The 15,927-nt window shown below is 41.5% G+C and overlaps 1 protein-coding gene across 1 annotated transcript in view; it reads left to right on the top strand.

The window, feature by feature from the left end:
* Positions 1–12,088, top strand: part of LOC140210872 (caveolin-2-like) — a 30,695-nt gene extending 18,607 nt beyond the window's left edge. The window contains exons 2-3 of the mRNA XM_072280132.1: positions 1,445–1,632; positions 11,629–12,088. Of these exons, the coding sequence (XP_072136233.1) occupies positions 1,445–1,632; positions 11,629–11,779 (339 nt within the window). The 3' untranslated portion in view covers positions 11,780–12,088. The remainder of the gene's footprint in view (positions 1–1,444; positions 1,633–11,628) is intronic.
* The last annotated feature ends 3,839 nt before the right edge of the window (positions 12,089–15,927 follow it).

Below are 15,927 nucleotides of genomic sequence, written 5' to 3'. Positions count from 1 at the left end.
TTTCTTGAGCTGTTTGGGTTAAGGCACTCTTTCATCCCAGGAATTAGCCCAATCATTCTGAGAAATTGCCTTGTCATCCCAGGAGTTAGCCTGTGGTTAGTCGCAGGGAGGGTGGGGAAATGACTGGTCAATACAGTGGTCAGAGGAACTGTTTTATGGTGGAGACACCAGATTATGTTAAGGATTAATGCTTAAAAGGGAGCAAGGACCCAAATGTTAAATGTCAGGAGACCAGAACCCTATGAAAATCCTATCATGTGGTATCTAGAACTACACACAATCGTCCATGTGCATTCTAACTACTATCTGTAAAGTTGCAACATAACGTTCCAACTTTTATACTTTATGCCCCATTCTATGAAGGCAAAGTAAAGTTCGTTTAATTGTCATTCAACCACACATGAATACCCATGAATATGGCCAAACCAAACAGCGTTACTCCGGGGCCATATGTCTTTTTGACCACCATAATGACTAGTGTTGCCGCTTTCAGAGAACTATCGACTTGACCCTCAAGATCCCTCTGTTCATCAACATTCCTCAGTATCCTGCCATTCACTATTTACGTCCTATCCCGATTCAAGTTCCCAAAATGCACTGCTTCATATTTTTTGGATTAAACTCCACCTGCCAATGTTCCACTCATCTTTCCATCTGATCTATATCCTGTTTCAGTCTTGCACAAAACATCCCCCCTGTCCACCACACTACAAATTTTCATGTCATCCATAAACTTACTCATCATACCTCCTACATTCATTTCCAAGTGATTAATTTGTATCATAAACAATGAAACTCCCAACATCAATTCTGATTAGAACTCAGAGCAACTCAGGAAAGCTTTCTTCCACCACTAAGCTCTTCCTCTTATCACCAAGTCAATTATAGATCCAGTTAGCTGGCCCCCTTAGATCCCATGTGCCTTAAACTCCTGGAAAAGCCTACCATGTGGGACTTCATCAAATGGCTTACTAAAATCCATATATATATGTATGGACTATCTGGTGCAAGTTAATCTGATCAACCATTCTAGACAGCCCTGTCCCCTCTGTGTACTACCCTTGTAACTGCTCTGCACTGTAAAAACACTTTTAACCACTTTTTATAATGCTGTAAATTACATTGTAATTAAATGCTAGTATGTGTGTACTTATTCACATTCTATTCCATATTTGTACCTTAAGCTCTAATTTTATTTTTATGTAATTCTTTCTTCTTTATAATTGTTGAATGTTGATGTTTTTTGTTGCCTGACTAACGCACCACAGCACATTCCCAATACATGTAAGTGTATGTGGTGAATGAAGTTGCTCCCTGATCTATTGCTCTGCCAGATGGGGGCAGTTAATCTGAAAATGTATGTGGCGAATCAAGTTGATCCTTAATCTATGCTCTGTCTCCATCAGTATCCTTGGTCACTTTTGCTATGTTTGCTTCCTTAAAGGTGAACTTCGAAGATGTAATTGCAGAACCTGATTCGGTGCACAGTTTTGACAAAATCTGGATTTGGAGCGACGCCTTATTCGAAGTGTCCAAATTATGGTGCTACAGAATCATTTCTGTTATCTTTGCTGTGCCTGTGTCTTTGATCTCTGGAATTATCTTTGCTATTTTAAGTTGTTTGCACATCTGGTAAGTTCAATTTAAATACTGTAGAACTCTTTGTCTTATTTCAGTGATTTCTGTTAAATAGTTGCTCAACTTTGTTGATATTCATCACAGATCCGATTCTTAATGATTTTTTTTAACCAGTATTTTCCCGCTTCCTTCCCTCCTGTCCTGAAGTTGTTAAACTGCTCCACAGGTAGTGGAGACCTTCCATTACATGATTTCTCATTGCGTGAGTCTTGCCGTTGTGTCAAACAGTAACAATTTGCGTCTAATAAAAAGCACACCAAAACCTCTACTTCTCACAAAGCTAAAGAAAGTCAGTAATCACTGATGACTATCACCAAACTTTACAGATGCACTATGGAAAGCACCCTACCCAGATGCATCACAGCTTGGCAGCCCTGACCAACCTCCCTTCTGTTGGATCTGTCTACTCTTCCTGCTGCCTCAGGAAAGCAGGCAACATAATCAAAAACCTTTCCCACTCTAAATGTTCTCTGTTCTACCTTCTTCCATTGGGCAGAAGATGCAAGAGTTTAAGAACATGTGCCACCAAGTTCCAAGTCAACTTCTATCTGCTGTTATCAGACTCTTGACTAAACCTCACTCATGCCAAAAGATGAATTCTTGAACTCCTGATTTCCTAATCTACCTCATTGTAGATCTCTGTGACTGCAATACCATATACTATATTCTGTTTTCTTCTTACTACCTTGATGTTCTTATGTATGGAATGAACTGCCTAGGTAGCATGCAAACAAAATCTTTTCACTGTAGTTCAATACATGTGACAGTAATAAACCAATACCAATACCCTAGCATCTTTGGCTCTTCAGAGGAGTAGCATCAGACATCCATACATACATTTCAGAGAAAAAACTTATTAAATATCAGTGTGATTTGGGAACCATGCCTGGAATGAATTTTAGGGGGCCTTCTAGTTATTCCTGTGCATTTATAATAGGAGCGTAGCAGGAGGGTGTGTTGGCACATGGCCAAGTGGTTAAGGCTTTCGTCTAGTGATTTGAAGGTCGCCAGTTCGAGCCTTGAGGCAACGTGTGTGTCCTTGAACAAGGCACTTAGCCACACATTGCTCTGCGACGGCACCGGTGCCAAGCTGTATAGGTCCTAATGCCCTTCCCTTGGACAACATCGGTGGCGTGGAGAGGGGAGACTTGCAGCATGGGCAACTGCTGGTCTTCCATACAACCTTGCCCAGGCGCAAGTCCATGGTCTCATGAGACTAACGGATGCCTGAAAAAACAGGAGGGTGCAGTAGGTATGTAGACAGGCCAACCAGAGGAGAGCCCATACTGGATCTGGTGCTAGGCAATGAAGCAAGATCAGGTGTCAGATCTCTTAGTATGTGTGCTTTTCAGAATAAGTGACCACAACTCCCAGCCATTTACCATAATCTTCAACAAAGATAGGAGCAGACGGTAGGAAAGTATTTAATTGGGGAAGGGGGAATTATGATCAATCAGACAGGAATATGGGAACATAAGTTTGGAATGGATATACTAAAGGAAATATGAAGGTTGTTTAGGGACCACTAACATGGGGTTCTGGATAGGTTTGTCTCATTGAGGCAGGGAAAGGATGGTAGGATGAAGGAACCATGATTGGAAAGAGAAGTGGAACATCTAATCAAGAAGAAGAAGGAAGCTTACTTAAGACTTAGGAAGAAATGATCAGACAGGGCTCTGGACCACTGTTCCCTCGAAGCTGCGTGGGTGCACAGTCGCACAGTAACTGCAGTACTTCCGTGTACATAACCTTTGTTGCCATGCAAAGGTTCAAAGGTTCCATTTAATGGCAGAGAAATGTATCCTGAAATGCTTTTAAATTGGATTTTTAAATAATTGAATATAATTTTGAAATTATACTAATATAATTTTGAAATTATGTTAATATCTTTGAACTATCCTGTAATTCATTATGTTAGTTAGCACGATCTTCTAAATAATTAATGTACCATACACTTTACTTTGAAAGATTTTAGAGCTTCAACATATTTACATTGTCAGTGCTTCAGGTTACAATAAACACAGAATGGAAGTCGACAGCTCATCGTTAATAAACTGCCAGCCTGCTGAACGCCAATGTTGTTGTATATGTATCACAAAAAAAAATGCATTTAAAGTGTGTGCAGTTTCAGGCCATGTAAAAATTTCCTCCTCAGGGCAAAGGTTGGTCTACACAGCTGTAAAACAAATTAGAGGAAACATCACTAATTGAAGAGAGTTTCAAGGTAGCCAGAGAGGAGCTGAAGAATGGATTTAGGGGAGCTAGAAGGTGTTGGCAAATAAGATTAAGGAAAACCCAAGGCATTGTTCGTTTGTACATGCACGTGAAAAACAGAAGGATGACCAGATCGAGGGTAGTACTGATCAGGGATAAAAGGGGAAACATGTGGCTGGAGTCAAAGGATGTAGGAGCAATACTTAGCTTCAGTATTCATCTGTGAGGGGGACATTGACCTTTGTGAGTACAGCATAAAGTAGACTGATATGCTAGAAGATGGCAACATTAAGAAAGAGGCTGTACTGGAACTTTTGAAAAATGTTAAGATAGATAAGTCCCCAGGGCCTTTTGGGATGTAACTTGGGTTACAATGGGAAGCAAGAGAAGAGATTGCTACACCTTTAGTGATGATCTTTGCATCCTCACTGGCCACAAGATTGGTACCAGATGATTGGAGGGTGGACAAAGTTATTCCTTTGTTGAGGAAATGAAGTATGGATAACTCTGGAAATTATAGACCAGTGGGTCTTACTTCAGCAGGTGGAGAATTATTGGAGAAGATTCTTAGAACATTTGGAAGAGCATAGTCAGATTAGGGAGAGTCTACACAGCTTTCTGAGGGGCAGGTCATGCCTGAGGAGCCTGATAGAATTTGAGGAATTCGACAAGACAAATTGATGAAGGTAAAACAGTGAATGTGGTGTACATGTATTTTGGTAAGGCATTTGACAAGGTTTCCTGTGGTAGATGCATTCAGAAATATAGGAGGCATCAGATCCGGGGAAACTTGGCTGTCTGAATTCAGAGTTGGCTTGCCCACAGAAGGCAGAGGGTGGTAGTAGATAGAGCATATTCTGTCTGTCTGATTGTTGACCAGTAACGTTCTGTGGGGATCTTTTCTGGGGCTCCTGCTGTTTGTGATTTTTTATAAATGATGTGGATGAGGAAATGGAAGGGTGGGTTAGTGAGTTTGCTAATGAAATGAAAGCTGATGACACTGTGGATAGTGTAGAAGGTTGCTGTAGGTAACAACGAGATACTGAGTTGGGCTGAGGAGCGGTAGATGGAGTTCAATCCGGGAAAGTGTGAAGTGGAACCTGAAGGCAAAATTTGAAGGCAGAATACAGGGTTAATAGCAGGATTCTTAGCAGTGTGGAGGAACGGAAGGATCTTGGGTCCACATCCACTGATCCTTCAAAGTTGCTGCTCAAGTTGATAGGGTTGTTAAGAAGGCATATGGTGTGTTGGCTTTCATTAGTCAGAGTGCCAGAGCGATGAGATGATGTTGCAGCTCCTTAAAATCCTGCTTAGACCACACTTGGAATATTGTGTTCACTTCAGGTTTTCTCATTATAGGAAGGATGTGGAAGCTATAGAGAAGGTGCAGAGAAGACTTACCAGGATGCTGCCTGGATTAAAGAGCACGTTTTATAGGCTGTCTGAGCTGCGGCTTTTCTCTTTGGAATGAAGGAGGATGAGAGATGACTTGATAGAGGGGTATAATATGATAAGAGACATAGACTGAATGGATAGCCAAAGACTTTTTCCCAGAGCAGAAACGGCTAAAACCAGGGGGCATAATTTTAAGGTGATTAGGGGATTAAGGGAACATGTCAGAGGTATGTTTTCTACAAAGCGAGTGGTGGGTACGTGGTACAACCTGCCGGGGTGGTGGTAGAAGCAGATACATTGGGAGTATTTAAGAAACTGTTAGATAGACACATGGATGATAGGTGGTTTGAAGGAGCTGTTACATTTTTCTATATTATAAACATATATATTAGGTGATAACTGACTCCATCATGGGATAGTCTAACCACCTACCCTTGACATTCAAAAGCATACCATCATCAAAACCCCATTATCGATATCCTAGGGATGGGGAGTGGGGTTGTTACCAGAAACTGAATTTACTAGCCACATAACTAACGTGTCTACGAGAGAAAGTCAGAGCTGTGTATGGTGTGTTTAATGATTCACCTCTTCATACTCCAAAGCCTATCCACCTTCTACAAGTCACAGGAGCTTGATGGTACATACACCGATTGTGTAGATGAGGGCAGCTCCTGCAACACCTATAAGCTCTTTTCCATCCAGGACAAAGTTTGCTTACTTCCATAAACAATCATTGCCTCCACTACCAGTGTACAGGGTTATAGTGTGCAAAATCTACAAAATACATTTCAGTTACTTATCTGGGCTTCTCTAACAACATCAATTAAAGCTATGAGCTCCATCATGAGCCATAAGCCATAAGAGAAAAATTAGGGCATTCGGCCTATCGAGTCTGCTCCACCATTCCACAGTGGCTGATTTATTACCCCTCTCAAACCCCATTCTCCTGTCTTTGCCCCATAACCTTGGATGCCCTTACTAATCAAGAACCTATCAACTCCGCTTTCAATATACCCAATGACTAGACCTTTATAGCCATCTGTGGCAATGAAGTCCACAGATCCACCACTCTAAATTCTTCCTCATCTCTATTCTAAAGACTCCTCCTTGTCTTCTGAATCTGTGGCTTCTGGTCCTAGACTCCCCCACTATAAGAAACATCCTCTCCACATCCACTCTATCTAGGTCTTTCAATATTTGTTAGGTTTTGATAATAAGAATGGAGAACAGAAAGAAATTAAAAATTACAACTCTCTTCCAAATTATCTCATAATTGATGTGCAAACACATCAAAACATGTGGAGTTTGGCGTCAGCAACCAATACAGTTTGGGGATTGTGCTGGGAGCAGCTCGCAAAAATCACAATGCTTCCGGCACCAACATAGCATGACCACAAGTCAGTAACCCTAAGCATACATCTTTGGAGTGTGGGAGGAAACTGGAGCACCCGGAGGAAACCCAAATGGTCGCAGGGAGAATGTGCAAACTCGTTACAGGCGGTGGTGGGAATTAAACCCTGACCTATGATCACTGGCACCGTAAAGTGATGTGCTAACAGTGCCGCCCTATTGAAGCGCTATAGCTTGTATGAAGGTGGAGCAGGGGCAGTGGTGTAGTGGTTTAGCATGATGCTATTACAGTTTGGGGCGTCGGAGTTTGGAGTTCAATTCTGGCGTCATCTGCAAGACGTTTGTATGTCCTCCCTAGGAACGCATGGGGTTCCTCCCACATTCCAGAGATGTAGCAGTTGGTGTGTTAATTGGTCATTGTAAGTTGTCCTGTGTCAGGCTAGGGTTAAGTAGGTAGGTTGCTAGGAGGGGCAGCTTGTTGGGTCAGAAGGACCTGTTCTGTGCTGTATCTCTAAATAAATAATTATGCACTGTAATTAGCGACCAGATCATGAGTTTTGTGACATAGGATCAAGGATATAATGGTCAGGACCAGGGATAAGTTTACTTTGTGAAATAGTACTAAACGATTGTTTATTTCCACCTGGAAAGGCAGTTGGAATTGCTTGAATATCTGATCCAAAGGACAAAACCAACCCTGGTGCAGTTCTGGAGCCATTCCAAGTTCCGTGCTCTGTCTGAGGCACCAAGTATAGCTCAGTCACAATATTCTTGTCTCAGAGTCCCTTAAATCACGTCTTCAGTCCTGAGGCAAGTGTGTTGCTACTGAGCTATGGCTAATACTGTGAATGGAGGAAATGGTGAGTTTTCTACTGTGCTGCCTTTAGTTGACAGCCCTTTGCCTTAAGGGAGAGTCACTCTAGAATGATCAGACCTGTTCAGCTCTGGCACTTTACAGAGCTGTTGCGGAGAAAAATGAAGTATTCCCAGTGATGTCAGAAGATCTCATGTACTTGGGCTGGAGGAGCATCTACGAATCAGATACACAGTGGCTGGAACTTGGTCTTTATCTCAGAAATGACAGAAATGATTCCTGGGTTGGCAAGTTTGCTGTAGGGTGTGGAAACAAATGGGATGAGTTGTACTCTCTTGAGTTTAGAAGGAGCTTGGGTGATCACATCTACAACACTCTTAAGGGGCTTGGGAAGTTACAGAGGAGAACAAGAACACAAGAAACTAGGATCACCTCTTGGCCTCTCTAGCCTATCCCACCATTCAATATGATAGTGGCTGATTACCCCAAGCCTGAATTCCTCCTCTGTATTAGATCTCCATAATCTCAATCCCCTGATCTTTCAAAAATGTATCTACCTCCAAAACTCTCTGGGACACAGAGTTCTAAGAGACTTTCCATCCTCTGTGAGATTAGATGCAGGACTAACGTTCTGACTGAAAGAGGTGTGGAAAACCTGTGCCATAACCTCAAAAAGGGTCAGCCATTCAGTTCAGAAATGAGGAGAAGCTTCTTCTCCCAGAAGAAAGGTTCAGGAACAATTAATATCCTTCAACCATCAGGTCCCTGACCTGGTGTAGATGACTTCACTCACCTCAATACTGAACTGACTCCACAACCTACAGACTAACTTTTAAGGACTCTACAACATATGTTCTCAGTATTATTTTTGTATTTACACAGTTTGTCTTTTGTACATTGGTTGTTTGTCAGTCTTTATTTATGCAGAGTTTTTCAGAAATTCCATTGTATTTCTTTATTTTCCTGTAAATGCCTGCAAGAAAATGAATCTGAAGGTAGACATATATGTACATTAATTGTAAATTTACTTTGACTTTGACATTGAATCTTTAGAATTCTCTAACCAAGAGAACTCAATTTCTATACTGATAAATTTCTAGATCTTAAAGAAATTGTGTGATAAATGGATGATGCAGAAAAGTGGTAAAAGATCATCCACATTGCTCTAGAGAGGCACAAGGGGCTGAATGGCCCACACCTGCTGCTATTTCTTATGTTTTCTTTACTGTGCCCTTAGAGTTAGTTCAGAAACTCACAACATGCACTCAGATAACAATACATCTTCAGCACTTATTTTTCCAGATAATTTATTCTTGTCGAATTATATTTAATTATCAAATATAACATTAGTTTGGAGTAACATGCACAAAATGCTGGAGGAACTCAGTAGTCAGGCTGAAGTTATGGAAAGCAATGAAGTGTCAATGTTTTGGACTGATACTCTGGATTTCCAGCATCTGTATAATCTCTTGTGTTTACAATTGTCAGGATGTTGTTTTGCAAAGGTTCCCTTACTGATATTGCTGCCTGTGGATATCCTTCTCCTAAGCTTACTGTGTCCGAATAGGGGACATCTCAGACCTTGCTAGAAAGATATAGCACTCAGAAATATTTAAACAACATTCAAAAATTTATTCTGTTTCCGAATAAAGTAAAATACTCCCCACAAATGTAAATAAATAAAAATTAAAATCAACCCAAATAATTTAAAATTATGGAGGGCTACCTGCTCATTCAAAGCTTCACAGTTCCCAATAGGTCAATGAGGCAAGTGCTTCTCGGTGCTGTGCCTGGGAATCTGAATGTATCGGAATGACTGGAAGACCTCTTGGCAAACATATTCACAAGTTACCATAGTTACTTCCATTTAAATGAGTGGGTGCTGTGGTTCCGATTGTAAGTCCTAGAATTTACCAGCAAAATCTCTCTTTCCCTCACATGTGACAAACATAAATAAATTGATCTAATGCAGGTTGATCCTCTTTAGCCGGTGCACCTAGATTTTATCCTCATAATACTTTTATTTTACTTAGATACTGTATCTTTATCCTCTGTTACTATTGCCCTTCCATTATTGTGTTTGGACTCTGAAACAGACCCATGGAATTGGGAGCTTAAGGTCAATAGTCCCTTTTAGCAACAGGAATTCTCTCTCTGGCTTGGGTTTAACCCTTAAAGGTTTTTTTGTTTTGAAATGGAGTAGATTTCAGTGAAGTCTCAGTGCTTTCCCTCTGACCACATCCATGAGCTCATCATCCAAATATCTGATGCTGACTGAGCTCATAGTCAGCACCTTGCATCATTAGCCTTTGACTCTTGACTGGGAATGGCTTGAACTTAGGCTTTCTTTGTCAAACCTTTGCATCTACTTGCCCAACCCATCGCTGTAATCTCATAACCCAACAATTTATGTCCCAGTTGTGGAGGCTAAGTCTTTAAATATACTTAAGGCAGAGGTTGATATATTCTTGACTGGTCAGGGCATTTTGGGATACGGGGAGAAGGCAGGAGATTGAGGCTGAGAGGAAAATTGGATCAACCACATTGAAATGGCGGAGCAGACTCGATGGGGCAAATGGCCTAATTCTACTCTTATATCTTATGATCTTAAATTTCTGCACTATTTTCCAAGGCAGAAATGGCTACCACAAGGGGGAATAATTTAAGCTGAATGAAGGAAAGTATCGGGGATGTCAGAGAGCAGAAGGTGCATAGAGTGGTGAGTACATGGAATACCCTTTCCAGGGGTGGTGGTAGAGGCAGATACATTAGGGGCATATAAGAAACTCTTAGATTGGTACATGGATGATAGGAAAATGGAGGACTATATAGGGGAAAGGGTTTGATTCATCTTGGATAAAAGGTTGCAGTAACATTATGGGCCAAAGGGCCTGTACTGTGCTGTAATGTTCTATGTTATATATTATATGCTCTATCCTCCACTTCTGCTCTCCAGAACATTTCCCCATTTAATTCCCATTCATGAAATGATGAAAGGAATTCCACAGGTTAGGACAGTCCCTTGACAAAGCCATAAGGCCATAAGACCATAAGACACAGGAGCAAAATTAGGCCAATCAGCCCATTGAGTCTGCTCTACTATTCCATTATGGCTGATCCTAGATCCCACTCAACCCCATACACCTATCTTCTTGTCATATCCTTTGATGCCCTGACTGATCAGGAAACGATCAACTTCCGCCTTAAATATATGCACGGACTTGGCCTCCACTGCAGTCTGTGGCAGAGCATTCCACAGATTCACTACTCCCTGGCTGAAAAAAATCATCCTTACCTCTGTTCTAAAAGGTCGACCCTCAATTTTGAGTCTGTGCCCTCTAGTTCTGGATACCTCCCACCATAGGAAGCATGTTCTCCACATCCATCCCATCTTGACTTTTCAACATTTGGTAGCTTTCAAAGAGATCCCCATGTATTTTACTAAATTCCAGTGGGTACAGGCCCAAAGCTGCCAATATGTTAACCCCTTCATTCCCGGAATTATCTTCATGAACCTCCTCTGGACTCTCTCCAATGACAACACATCCTTTTTGAGATAAGGGTTCCAAAACTGTTGACAATACTCCAAGCACAGCCTGCCTAGTGTCTTATAAAGCCTCAGCATTATCTGCTTGCATTTTATTCTCTTCCCCTTGAAATAAACCCCATAATTGCATTTGCCTTCTCCACCACAGACACAACTTGTAAATTAACCTTCTGGGAGTCTTGCACCAGGGCTCCTAAGTCTCTTCGCACCTCTGATTTTTGAATCTTCTCCCCATTTAGATGATTGCCCGTACTATTGTTCCTTTTACCAAAATGCATTATCATACATTTCCCAACACTGCAGACCATCTGCCACTTTTTTGCCCATTCTTCCAATTTGTTTAGGTCCCGCTGCTAAGTCCTAACCTTTAGAATTCTCTCCACCCCTTCCCCTTATCTAACCAAAGCCTCTGCTGAAAAATTACCTCTTCTATCAGGTTCTTGGTACTTTTAATACAATTAATGCAGCTCGATGTCAGATCCTGTATGATAATAAATTGCACAATGGATCCAGAGCTGTACAACTCCATGACTCTATGATAAAATTCCTAAGAAGCCTCTTAGAATATCCAACATGTGATATAATTGGAACTTGTTCTTATCGTAATATAAACTATGTGAAACCATGATATGCTAATGCTTGTTTCTGTGTTATTACCTTTATATAGGTGCGTCATGCCCTGTATCAAGAACTGCTTGATTAACATGCCTTGCATCCAGGTCATCTGGGGAACGATTGTGGATGTAGTCATTTCTCCTTGCTGTGAAAGTATGGGGAAATGTTTCAGTGGCATCAACCTGCACATTGCAAGAGATTAAAACTCCTGACAACCGCAAGTGGTCGATCCAATGGACCTGACAGACTGGATTCTACATCATTATTCTGACTGGGGTGCGTCACTGTACAGAGATGGTACAAAGCTGTAGATTCTAATGCATTTGCTCCTCTCACTGAATACCCTGTGCCTGGGCATCTTCAAAATGCTCCATTTCAATTGTAGCTTTTGAATTTTCTTTTGTATTAAATAAATTGTGCAAACCTGCAACTTCAGGCAAACTTGAAAAAAATGAAGTCAAAATTGCAATGTATGCAATTATGTAAGACTGTACATTCTGAAATAAACCAAAAGTATGCTTTTATTTGTGATTTTCATTTTGGGGGTAACATCATAGCAGTTCTCAACTCATGTCCTTAACTGCATTGTTGTTTTAGTTTAAGAAACTAGCTGGAAAATTTGAAGACATGAAGGCTTTTTACAGAGTACACTCATACACATTGGTTGCTTTAAATATGGTAACATTACACCAGCTGCCAGGTGCCTTGCTGCTTATGGAAACGTCTGCCAGCACTTTTTATAATCCATTTCAACTCTGCACATCCTGGTATCGAGGGTCATCGAGTACTTTTCACCCAACAGTAAATGGGCTGAATAGTCTCCTCTATCCTGCCAGATGTTCAGTGCAGACATTACAGTGATCCTGTTTATTTTCAATAAACAGTGGCTGTCGCTCCTACTAGCCTGCAGCGTGTTATTTTGTTCTTCATTGGAGCTTCTGTTTAATGACGTACAGGAATACTTGTTAAAAAGTGATTCTGATCCCTTAAAACCGTGCTTTTGAAACAATCACTGTCTTTTGTTGATGTACCTAAGTAGATAAAATTATTGAAATAAATACAGGAAATGCTGAAGACACTCAGCAAGTCAGGCAGCATTTGTGGAGAAAGAAAAACAGTTCAGATTGATCACTTTTGTGCAATGAAGTGTCTTCTATCTGAAATAACCCTGTTTTTCTCTCCAGATTTGATTCCATAACTTTAGCATCTTCTGTTTTTATTTAAAATTTCTTCCAGTTTTAGTTTTGCTTTTTGTTGACCATTCAACTCCTGGGACTCACTGCTTTCACAGGTTTTGTAGTGAATACAAGAGTAGGGCTGTCATGTTACATCTGTTGGTGAGACTGCACTTGGAGTGTTGTGTGCAGTTATGTTCGTCTGGCTGTTCAGCATCTCGTTAAGCTGAATGGATGCAGGAAAGTTTTACAAACATGTTGATGGAACTGGACAGCTTTAGTTATAAAGAGAAGCTCAATAAGCTGGAGTTGTTTTCCGAGAAGTGTAGGACATGGAGGGGTGACCTTATAGATGAATATAAAGTCATGATAAAGATAGATAATGTGAATGGTCACACACTTCTTTTTCCCAGGGTAAGGTGGAGAGAGCAGGTGTAAAACAGGAAGGCATGCAATTAAGGTGAGAGGGGAAAGATTTAAAGGAGACTGGAGGGATAAGCTTTTTTACACAAAAGAATGTGGAATAACCTGCCAGAGGAAGTAGTGAGGCGGGTACAATCATAATGTTTTGGACAGATACATGGACAGGAAAAGTTTAGAGGGAGAAACAAGAAACTGCAGATGCTGGAACCTGGAGCATAAACAGTCTCCTGGAGGATCTCAGTGGGTCAAGCGGCATCTGTGGGTGGAAAAGAACTGTTGACATTTCAGGTCGAAACCTTGCGATAGGCTCGAGACCAGACCTGATGTGGGGTTTCAACTTAAAATGCAACAACTCCTTTCCTCCAGCAGATGTGGCTCCAGAAGTTTGTTGCTCTTTTTTTTGCTCAAGGCTTAGAGTGGGAGAGGCCAAATGCAGGAAAATAGGATTAAGTCAGGGTGGCACCTTGGCCGTCATGGACAAGTTGGGCTGGAGAGCCTTTTTCTATGCTGTATAATTCCATTGGTAACACCAGGAGGTTTGCATCATGTATAACAGTAATGACTAACTCTAAAAGAAAGACACAGAAGTCCTTTAAAATCTGAGGATGTCTCAAAGCCAATGAAATATTTCTGAAGTGGAGTCACTATTCTGGTGTAGGAAACGGAATCCACAACTGGAATTATGGTGATGGCAATATTACCTGTTTTATAATTGACATTATTTAAGAGGTAATTAAATCCTAGTTAGACCGCAGTTGGAATATCACGGTCAATTCTGGTCATCTCTTTACAGGAAATATGTGGAAGCTTTAGAGAGGGTGCAGAGTAGATTTACCAGAGAGCTGCCTGGATTAGAGAGTATATCTTATGAGAATAGGTTGAGCAAGCTTGGGCTTTTCTCTTTGCAGCGAAGGAGTTTGAGAGGTGACTTGATAGAGGTGCGTAAGATTTTCATAGGCATAGATTGAATGGGTAGCTGGTGACTACTTTTCAGGGTGGAACTGGCTAAAACGCAGGTGCACAACTTTAAAGTGATTGGAGGAAAGTATAGGGGGATGTCAGAGGTAGTTTTTTTACAGAGTGGTGAGTCTGTGGAATGCACTGCCAGGAGTGGTGCTAAAGGCAGATACATTTGGGGCACTTAAGAAACTCTTAATTAGGCACATGTATAATAGAAGAATGGAAGCTATGTAGTACAGAAGGGTGCGATTAATCTTAAAATATGTTAAAAGTCAGCACAGCATCATAGACTGAAGGGCCTCTTGTGTTGTAGTGTTCTGTGTTCAATGCTCCAATTCCCTAATTCTTCTTCAAGATGGTGGCATGGAAGCTTTAATGCCTATCTAAAAATGTATACAGGGCTTTGGAGTAATGTCTCATATAAATAGTCTTCAATAGAACACCCCTCCCTCAATACTGCACCAATATACTAGTCTCGATCTTTGTGCTCAGGTCTCTGGACTGAGATATGAACCTTTGTGATTTGATGAAGAAGCGACAGTGTTACTGTCAATGAGTGACATTGAACCTAGTGCCATACAGCTGCAAGACAGGCCTTTCGGCCCACTGTCTCTGTGCTGACCATCCAGGCAGCCACTGATACCAATTATATCCTGTCCACATTTTCAGCTCCTCCAAGATTCTACCACCCACAACGGCAATTTACAATGGCCATTGAACCTATTTTAGGATGTGGAAAGGAACTGGAGAGGCTGTGGTTAACCTACGTGGTCAGATGGAGAACATTTAAACTCTATGTAGATATCACCCTGAGGCCAGGATTGAACCTGGAGTTTTAGAGGTACGGGGCAACAGGTCTATCAGCTGCATGCATCATTGTGCTGTTCCGCATCACCTTAAGTGGTTTTCATGTCGCAAATCATTGACGACATCGTGCAAGTCATCTGAGCAACTTATCTCAAGGAACTTTATTGCTTTATGTAAGTATAGAGAATGATTCTCCAGAATCAATATGTCCTGACACTGGGAAATCATAGATACAGCCAATTTACAAACCAGAATGAGGATACTTGGCCCACTGCATCTGCAGGAAGAAAAGTACTGTCCCACCTTCCAGCTCCTGTCCTGTCACCCTCTGTATCGCAGCTGTACATGCGGTCGGTGCCTTGCATCTCTTCAGTATCAGGTGAGCCCATGTTTGCTTTCCCACGACAGTCAGATGCCGCTGGGGTATATGGGCACACACTACCCTTGTCCACTCAATGGGCTTAGCATGGATAACAGGGCAGTTAACTGTAGCTGTCTGCAGGTCCCAGCGCTCCTTGGCTGAACATCGGCAGTCATATAGTTGGAGGACTGGCTGAAAGTCATATAAATGACCTCCCATTTATTTCTCTCTCTTTCTTGTGGGCTTGCCACTGCACAAAGGAAGGTTGGGTTGAACGTTCCCCTGCTCTGCAACATGATGCACAATCACCAGATATGATCCAAATGAAGTGGAGAGCCTCATCTATACTTAGGTGAAAGGCCTACTCTGATTGCATACTCTGTCAGCCACAGCTCATCTCCAGGGGTACGAATGGATCTCAACTCCTGTCACTCAAACCCATAGAGTTGTCAGCCCCTTTGAGCGAAGGTGAGGACGTACAACTCTACAAAACTAGAACAATCAATGGTTTACTCCAACACATTTTTCTCCATATGACATGATGGGGCAATGTTCTTGACCTTGGCAAGGTTTAGAATGGATTATCAGTTGCCCAATATGCATCAAACTTGAATTTCCTGACTAT

The sequence above is a fragment of the Mobula birostris genome, chromosome 16 (assembly GCF_030028105.1).
Source record: "Mobula birostris isolate sMobBir1 chromosome 16, sMobBir1.hap1, whole genome shotgun sequence".
NCBI classification, from domain to species: domain Eukaryota; kingdom Metazoa; phylum Chordata; class Chondrichthyes; order Myliobatiformes; family Myliobatidae; genus Mobula; species Mobula birostris.
This window is presented reverse-complemented; position numbering and strand designations above follow the sequence as displayed.